Here is a 9,360-nt window from a genome sequence, read left to right as displayed (position 1 = left end):
CCCCCCCCCCCCCCCGGCGGGGCCAGGGTGGCTAGTGAAATGTGTATGAAGGGAGAACAGATGTTCTAAAGAACGAGGGTGTAAATAAGAGTGACACATCATGGGACAATATTACCTGTAAGGGCAAAGTTGTCATTTGTAGATATGAGCTGAAACATATATGGATTGGGTTTCAACTATTGGCATATAGCTGCCAGTCTGCCACCAAATTTAAAATCAAACTCGCTGCAATTTGGAAAAACGTTTGAGTTAATGTGTGTTCTCTCACCTTGTAATTACATTTTGAGTCTTCAAAAATGAAAAAGTGGTGAGTTTGGTCCTAACATTGGTGGTTGTCATAAATTTACTTCTGTGATTGCTATTAAAGAAATTTTTATGCCCTTGCAAATGTGAAGTAATGTCTGTAAACTGTCCAAGAAAAAAAAAAGAAATGATGTAAAGATTTTGAGATACAACTAGGACAATCCTTGGGCATCTTTATTTTTCGGTCCCCAATCCTAGGAATTCTTGTTTGTCTGCCATTTAAAGTTCTTCTCATCAGGGATGGGGGTTAGCAAAACAAAACTTTCCTCTTCTAACTTCTTTCCCAGGGCCTGCTGTTCTAGAATGCACGTAAACCTGCATCCAGTCCATAAAATGGCTTCCACACAAGCTCATATATTTTTTTGACTAGGGTTTTATCTCGAATTTTGTTTTAACTTTATGTCCATATATATAAATTTGTTGTTTTCTTACATGACTTAGATGTATATTTACTTCTGTACTATGTTGCAAGTTTTCTTAGATGCAGTTGCTTTTTCGTCATCTTTGAGCATTGTATACAATTTCTTCATACAACCCTAGTTTTAATCTTAGATTGGACCGTTCAAAAGGTCTTTGTCCACTATAATCTTTAGTGGTATTTCATGCTTGTTTTAATTAGTCTATTATGACAGGTTTATGGAGAGGATGAATGGTCTTTTGGGTTCTGTGAGCAAGGCACTGGAGTTTTCAGTTGCCCTGCCAGAAAGAACCCAATGTACACATATCGTGAATGCATTGTTCTTGGGAAAACAGACTTATCTAAATACAAGGTCAACCAGATCCTGAGGGAACTTAGCAGAGAATGGCCTGGAAACTGTTATGACTTGCTGTCAAAAAACTGCAATCACTTTTGCAACGAGCTCTGTGAAAGACTTGATGTCCCTAAACTTCCAGGTTGGTTTTTCACTTGCTTTCAAATATGGTTCAGCTTATCATTACCTATCGATTGGAATTTTGTAGTTGTTTTCAATATGTTTATAAATAATTTTGTGTCGGTGTCGGGTTATACATATACTGCTTCAGATTGTTGCATATACTCCCACCGTCCCGAAATAAGCGACCAGAATGAAAAAGACAGTTTTAGAAAAGTGTATTTATTACACTTTTAATGAACTAAATGATGGTTTTACCCTTGATAATAAAGGGAGTAATTTATTTCTCCATCTCATAATTAAGGGTAGAATGGAAAGCATGCACTTATTTTTGGGACAAACTAAAATAGAAATATGGGCAAACTAAAATACAAATATGCACTTCTAGAATTTGGAACTTAAAGAACCTTATATTGGGAGTGGAGCATCTTGTACTTAGAGTATCTACAAGTTCATGACTCTGCCACATCGTCATCAGATTTCATTTCCTACACATTTTATAAACCTTCAACCCTCATGAACCAATCCATGATTTATAAAATTATAATAAAAGAGAATGGGTGAATTCATCTATTAATTATTTATTAAAATGGCTCTGGGGCCTTCAAAAAGTACTTTTTTTTGTCTCACGATGGTATAAACCAGTTTTTTTAAGCTGGTGTGGCAATGTACCGGTTTTTGTCTCACCCGTTGGAGATTCCCTTTTAACCATGTTCGGAAACACTATTTTACAGGTTGGGTGAACAGGTTTGCTAATGCTGGTGACACTGCTGTAGAAATAGCAGAAAGCACAGCTATTCGGGTGAGCATCAGTTCTGTGTGTGTTTTATGCTTGTATAGTTTTGAATCTTTGTGGCCTAAGGGGCTGTTTGGTTGGTTTTTCATTAAGTCGTGTATGAATAAAGCTGTATGTGTGAATTAATCTGTCCATATAGATTGGGGAAAGTTTTTGTTTGGAAGGGTTTTCCCATATATGGAAAGAGTTTTTTTTTTTAATTGGGAGGGGCAAGTCTGGAAAAAAAAAACTTAGCTTTCTGCATAAAGCTCCCCCTAGAAGCTTACTGAATAAGTTACTTTCTATATCATTAAGCCACTATCAAACAATCATGTATAGCTGGACAAATAAGTTACGAGTCCCATTAAGCTCATTAAGCTACTACCAAACAGGCCCTAACTTGTGTATTCTAAAATGAATTTGTAGTTCAGACAAGCGAAAACCGAGATTGTGACAGCTAGCAAGGTGGCATATCGATTTCTTTCTGGGATCGCTTCAAATTCTACGACCCCAGTCTCTCCAGATTCCCCTGGCAATGCTAACAGAAACAGCCCGAGATTCCAACAACCTGCTTGGTTTAAAAACCTCGTGGCTGCTGGAGCCAAGCCATCAACTAGTGTCACGCTTGAAAATGGAGACGATGAAGTTGTGCACCCTCAGAGGCCACAAAGACAAGAATACGAAACAGCATCCCTACGGTCACTTGAGATGTAGAACTTTTGTTACTGCTTTCTTTGTGTATTAGTTTTATAGACCCTATGTTTTCGGTATTTATGTATGGATTTGTTACTGTTTCTTTCCATTCATGCCAAAGTTTGTTTGGACTGTATTTTGATATTCCTTTCTTGGATGACCGAAAACTTGCCGTTTTATCAAATGCATATATATACTTCAACTGTGGCTGCATTTGTGTTGAGGTCTGTAAAATGATATTAGAGAATACAAACCCTCTAAACGGGTACAAACGCCCAAAATATTGGAAAGTTTGTTGGTCTTGATTGTGGGGGCGGATTCTGATTGACCGGTTCAGAACACCATCACTGTCGCTAGCCGACATGCAATCTTCGACACCTCTGCTGTCGTCAATTTCGCAACATCACATAGCTAGCTACGGTTTTCAATAATCGGTTAAGACACCATCAATTTGGATTAGCATCGAGAAGTAACCGACAGATTTTAACCATAATAACACCGAAAACCACCTCACTTAAAATCTTTTAAAGAAAATTTACAACATAAGTAACAACAGCCACATTACTGAACAACTTTCGAGTATGTTAATCTTATTGATAACAGCAGCACTCCAGTTCCAGTAGCAGAATTAGAAAACAATGATTCTTCTCGAAGAAACAGGATCAAAAGAACACAAATTCACTCCAATACAACTTCACATAGAATGATTCATTCACCGGGATCGATCTATGTAACGTAAAATACATACAAATTAAACCCACCATTTGGATCAAACATACCACTTGAACAAGTATTCACCCTCTGAGCATTCTATTAAAAACGAACCCATTCACACCATCATCAGCAATCTGGAGCGAAGAAACCGCCTGTGCAGCCATTAACGCAGCTTCCGAAACCTCTGCAGCTTCCCACCCTCTCTCCACAACATACGGTCTCCGACCATCACTCAACCCATATCCATACCCGTTCCATTGGCATTTCGATCCCGAAACTGGACCCATATCTCCATTTGGATACGCGGATAGTTGATGAGGGTGAGGGATAAAAGCAGCTGTCGTTCTAGCATGACTGTCGCCCACGAAGAGATCAAAGTTACTAGTGCAGCACCCCCATGGATACCATTCTTCATCTTTTTGCATCATGGTTTGAATGCATGATTTATCTGATTCTTCACCAATTAGGACCTGCAAAGCAACAGCCTCAGCTATGGCAGCACACTCTTCATCCAGCCTTTGTTGTTCTTCTTTCTTCTTCTGGTTCTTCTTCTCCAGCTCGGAAATAATGGCGGCTGATGCAGCAAGGGCTTTCTCTAATCGTCGTTTTTTCTTCTCGGCTTGTTTGATACGATCCAGTTCGTCCTTCACTTGCTTCTTCTTAACTTTTCTAACACCAGATGGTGCTTTACTACACTCCATATCTTAATATAGAAACTAACAAACAATCTTGATTACTCAATCTAAAAATCCTTTTTTTATCTCTAAACAGTATAAATCATCACTATGTTTTTTGTCTTTAATTTTGTTCTTTCTCTTGTTGTCTAATACTACGAACTTAAAGACTAATTAAACGTAACAATTCCCAATTGTTCGCTGCCCCCTACACCCACTCGGGTCTGAAGGAATACCTCATTTTACGAACAATACATTCCCAAACGGATAGAACTGGAGAGAGCTTAAGAGAATGTCGAGCGCCCATTAAACCACCACTCCGCAACATTCTTCTTGATTTCTCACAGCCTTTGTGTAGCACAAATTGAATAAATAAGTAATCGAATAAGAAAATGTTACTCTTTTTCAAACTCACATGGCAAACCCTCCTGCAAAGAAATCAAATCAACACCTTTAATTCAGGATGAAAATAGCATCATTCTCAACAAGAAACATACAATTGACAAAGTAGCAGATGCAAGAATCTCAAAATGGATAAGTACCAATAAATTGTAAATCCAAAAGCTTCAATTCTAGTGTTCAAGAACAAGAAACGATCGGTTGAAATCTTTCACAATATACGATTTTCAAAGCCCTATGAAATTCTTAACTTAGAATCTAAAACCAAGAAGAATTGAAGAACACCACAAAGCGGAAATAGATTGGGAAAATTCGTACTCCTTAAAGTAATTTGCAGCAATCAGACCGTAACACCTTGTTGAATAAGATCTAATAGCGTGTTAACGGTGTAGGCTCAATCAAACAGAAAGGAAAAACTAATCGATTGACCTAAGCGAAAATTAGGGTTATTCAACAAAACTAGAATTCCAAATTTCCAATCAATCGTTACAGAATACATCAAACACAACGAATCAAACTAAAGATCCGTGAAATCAAAGCAACTACCAGATCAATCATCGATCCAATAACAAACAAACTCCAAAAAGGAAAACCCAAACTAAATTACTTAAAAGCAAGTCATACCCAATTGCGAAACAAGAATCTTCAACACGAAACCAACATGATCAAATCAGATAGAATTAAGCAAGAAAAATGAAAGTCAAACCTTGTGAGAAGATATCGAATTGGGGGTTACGATTGGTGGTAGTTGGATCTGAAGATGAAATCTAAGCAAGAGAAGAAGGAAGGAAGAAAGAAAGAGCGAGGTAGATGATATAAACGCGATCACAAGATCGCCAAATTGGAGATGAAAAAGGGTAAATTGGTAATTGGGTGCGTAGAAAGAACAAAGAAGGATGTAGAATACAGAGCGAAACAAGCGTTAAGATCACGTCGTCAAAAAAGGGGTTCGGACATGGATGTGTTTGTGACCGTTAGATGAACCATGACATGGATGTGTTTATGACCGTTGGATGTGTGTAAAATGAACGGCTTTGATTGCATTACAGATTCTTAGTGTAGGATAACTTTACGATAGATAAAAATCCATTTGATGTATTTTTAACCTAATTTCAAATTTTCAAAAGAATTTTTATAATGTTTTTGTTGATTTCGAGAGATTTTTAAGTTTTTATGTCGATTTAGAAGGAATTTTTCGGTTTTTTTTTTTTTTTGATTTCGAAAGACCATTTTTTGGTTTTTTTTTTGGAAATACTTTTTTTGGTTTCTTGATTGGTGGGGGCATATACCAAAAATCACTAGAATAAACTATAGTAGAAAGTTAAAAAATGGTTAGCTTTCTGGGTTTAACTTTAGGAACTGTTTGTCAGTTGTTTAATGTTTGATGCAAAATGAAATATAATTGTTTAGTAATTATGTACAATAAAATTAGGGTGTTGAATGGTTAAATGAGGCCTAAGATACAAAACCATTAAGTAAGATTTTAGAACCATTAAGAGATATATTTTTTTTGTCAAATAAGATTCACCTCCTAACGATTCAAAGACTGCCTCTTAATAGAACTATTAACAGGTAAACAAACAACCCCTTAACTGTAATAATGCTTGGGTTTTTGAGGAAAGTTGTTGCTTCTCGTCCTGTAAGGTCTTTCTGGCTCTTTTCTAGGGCCCATTAGTCAAGGTGCGTACAAGCTCGTCCGTACACTATAATTAACTGGGAAAAAAAAAAGAGATATGGTTGGATAGTTTTTCGTAAGCAGGCCATCCATTAACATGTTAAGTCTTGGTTTTTGAATAATGCCTTCAAAATTATTGGGTATGAATTTATATAACGCAACAAGTGAACCCACCACAATAAAAATCTGTCTAGTTTCTTTTTCACTTTTTTCATTTTAAACACTTTTGTTGTTTTAATTTGTAAGATCTTGTAATATGATATGAAATTTTATATTTTATTTTATTTATTACTCGTTTCATAGATCTATAGTTTTAGTACATATGTAACAGGGTTTACAAAAAGATTGGGACAACCCTGTTGGTAAGAGTACTGTAAACGTCAGATATTTTTTTTGAACTTGAATGATGTTAAATTTTATTAATGACCGTTAATTGGGCACACAATGTTCATAAAAGAAGTAAGGAAATTTGGCGTATCATAATAAACAGCGGGACAAGAAGAGGAACGAGATTTCTACGCCAACATGTAGGAAACTTTATTATTTTGTCGTCTGACACGACTGATTAAGAAATAATTCTTTTGAAGCCGAAAGGTACATCTCGAGATAACGTCTACAACTTCAAAAAGATCGTTCCCTGAAGCATTATTACTTGTTTGGGGTCGGATTCAAAGATCACCTTATGAAACCCATTTGACCATGACACTACTTCAACAAATGCAAGAGTCTCATTCCCTTATTAGTGGGACCCCATCCACGTTAGATATTTGAATAGCTCAGATGTTAACTTATTCTTAAAATATACGAGTTCTTTTAGTTATATAATAAATTTAATAGAGAATGTCAAATAAATATTTAAATAAGTGTAATTATAATACATACTTTACATATACAATACATTTTTTAATGTGTATATATATATATATATATATATATATATATATATATATATATATAGGGGCACGTTCAAATGAAAACCGTGCATTTCTAAGAAACCGTGTAAACCAAATTTCGACCAATAGAAAAATTCCATTTTTTTCTAATTAAAATTAATCAATAAGAGTATTTCAGTCATTTACAATATTTTCTATTAAATATGGAAGTTATTAATAAATCTTAATTAAGGAAACGTAATAAADGAAATTGTATAAATGGTAACATTTAAATATTTAATTATATTATAATATTAAAATTTTGAATTTCATATATTGTAATCTTTAAGAATCAGCAAACGGATCTTGATGAAACAATCGAAGTGTATAATGAAATCATCAAATCGTAGATGAACAAAAAAAAAATCCAGAAATGAAACAGGTTTCATGAACGTGAAACTGGTTTCATGAACGTGAAACTGGTTCATGTTGCAAATAAATTATGTGAACCGAAACATTTTCATGGTGAATCCGTTGCATTGATTGTGTAGTTGATCCATTTAGTTGGTGAAGAGGAAAATGAAACCGGTRYATTTTGTATTTGATGCGTCATGAACTAAGTGCATGATGAAACGGGGAAATGATTTTAATCTGCTACAGAATCTTGAAGATTGTAACCAGCTCCAGAATCTTGAAGATTGTAAGGCTTACAGAAATGAATCCATCAAATCAGTGGTGAAATAAGAAAATTACTGTACATGAAATAGGTTTCATGAAAGTGAAACTGGTTCATGGCGTTTTTGAGCATGACTAGTGAAACGGTTGCATAATGTATTTGGTTCGTCATGAAATAATTGAATGATGAAACGGGTACATGAAGAAACTGCTCCAGAATTTTGAAGATTGTAATATGTTTTAGAATCTTTAAGATTGCAAGGCTTAAAGGAATTAATGCATCAAACCAGGAACGAAAGAAATAAAATAATTTTGCATGAAAAAAGATTCATGAAAGTAAACTAATCTTAAAAGAAAATAAATTTGCATGAAAAAAGATTAATGAAAGATCGAGTAGGATGTTACCAAATATTAAATTTTGTTTACCATTTATGCCCTTACTGTTGAAATAAAATAAAATTTTAATATATATTTTTATTTAATTTCCTAAAATAAAGTAAACTAATTTTGGCCATTGATCAAGAAATTGGATGGATGAGATTGGTTTACACGGTTTACACAAATGAGGCCGGTTTTTATTTGAACGCTCATATATATATATATATATATATATATATATATATATAGGGTTGGGTTGGGTTCTGGTAAGAAAGAAAGTTACGATGAGAAGATAATAAGATGCACCAGATCAATTATCTTCTAAAATGCAATTCATGAGTAAGAATGTGATTAAAAGTGATCAAGAGTGGAAAATCCCTTCTTACATTTCTCATCTAAACTATTGTTTTCACACGATCTTTCATCTATGCATACAATATTATCTGTATTACAAATTTTGTTTCTAGGCGAAGAATCGTGTGAGAAGAAAAATTATGGTAAGAAGCGTAAGAAAATATCTGAACCCTTGATCAGTTTTAATCTTATGCACACCATCAATTACGCTTTAGAAGGGAATTCTTTTTTTACGCTTCTCACCATAAATTATTTTCACATTAACCTAATCATTTATTTCCATCAAAACAAGTGTTATTTAATAAATATTATAATCTAATTACATGTATTGTGTTCCAAAATATTATATGTATCACGATTTCTTTATTTGGATATTACTCGCATATAAAATCAACACATGTTTCATTTATAGTCCGATTTTGGGGCTATTTGTTTACCTCTTAAAAGTTCTATTAAGATGCAATATTTGAATCGTTAAGAGGTGAATTTTGTTTGACAAAAAAAACCTGTCTATTAGTGGTTTTAAAACCATCTGAATAATTTTGTATCTTGAGTCACACTAAATCATTCAGCGCCTTAATTTCATTATGAACAATTATCAACAACCATATTTCATTTTCCACGATATCGTAAAAATCACTTAATCATTTTGACAACTTAATCATTCAACAAGCTTTAAACACGTTTTTATCCAAATTCCAAAAGGGTCCATGAAGCCCATTAAATTACTGGCCCAATAGGTTTAGCTCGCAAAGAAATCTGTTGTTGGGTTTGGAATAACGAGATGAAATAAAAGAAAAGTAACTAGGACCGTAAACGAACCAAACGTTCAGCGAACCGTTCGACGAAAAGTTCGTTTATTTAATAAATGAACAAGTTTATTTTGTTCGTTTAGTTAAACGAACGAACATGAACAAAAGTATCGTTTATTCATTTATGTTTGTGAACGTTCGTTCACTTACCGTTCGTTTATATT

At 34.3% G+C, this 9,360-nt stretch overlaps 2 protein-coding genes across 4 annotated transcripts in view; one reads left to right on the top strand and one right to left on the bottom strand.

The window, feature by feature from the left end:
* Nucleotides 1–2,855, top strand: part of LOC112518974 (deSI-like protein At4g17486) — a 5,352-nt gene extending 2,497 nt beyond the window's left edge. Inside the window, exons 2-4 of one of the 2 annotated variants that reach the window (XM_025126825.1) lie at nt 936–1,197; nt 1,910–1,977; nt 2,408–2,855. In XM_025126825.1, coding sequence (XP_024982593.1) covers nt 936–1,197; nt 1,910–1,977; nt 2,408–2,695 — 618 coding nt within the window. In that variant the 3' untranslated portion in view covers nt 2,696–2,855. Of the gene's footprint in view, nt 1–935; nt 1,198–1,909; nt 1,978–2,376 lie in introns of both variants that reach the window. The other variant, XM_025126815.1, reaches the window with a different exon arrangement.
* Nucleotides 2,856–3,204: 349 nt separating this feature from the next.
* On the bottom strand, nt 3,205–5,350 carry LOC112516359. 2 transcript variants are annotated; one of them, XM_025123372.1, is made up of 2 exons: nt 5,137–5,350; nt 3,205–4,459 (listed from the first exon to the last, which is right to left on the bottom strand). In XM_025123372.1, the coding sequence occupies exon 2, from the start codon at nt 4,056–4,058 to the stop codon at nt 3,438–3,440; it is 621 nt and encodes a 206-aa protein (XP_024979140.1). In that variant the 5' UTR covers nt 4,059–4,459; nt 5,137–5,350; the 3' UTR covers nt 3,205–3,437. The 2 variants fall into 2 exon arrangements, with proteins under 2 accessions (XP_024979140.1, XP_024979146.1); XM_025123378.1 differs by having other exon boundaries at nt 5,055–5,289.
* Nucleotides 5,351–9,360: the final 4,010 nt, after the last annotated feature.

The sequence above is a fragment of the Cynara cardunculus genome (assembly GCF_001531365.2).
Source record: "Cynara cardunculus var. scolymus isolate 2C chromosome LG 1, CcrdV1, whole genome shotgun sequence".
NCBI lineage: Eukaryota > Viridiplantae > Streptophyta > Magnoliopsida > Asterales > Asteraceae > Cynara > Cynara cardunculus.
Note: the sequence above shows the minus strand (reverse complement) of the source record. Positions and strands in the feature narration are given on the sequence as shown.

Bases quoted from the DNA above. Each gene is read 5' to 3' on its own strand.
- LOC112516359 (XM_025123372.1), bottom strand. From the start codon at position 4,058: ATGGAGTGTAGTAAAGCACCATCTGGTGTTAGAAAAGTTAAGAAGAAG.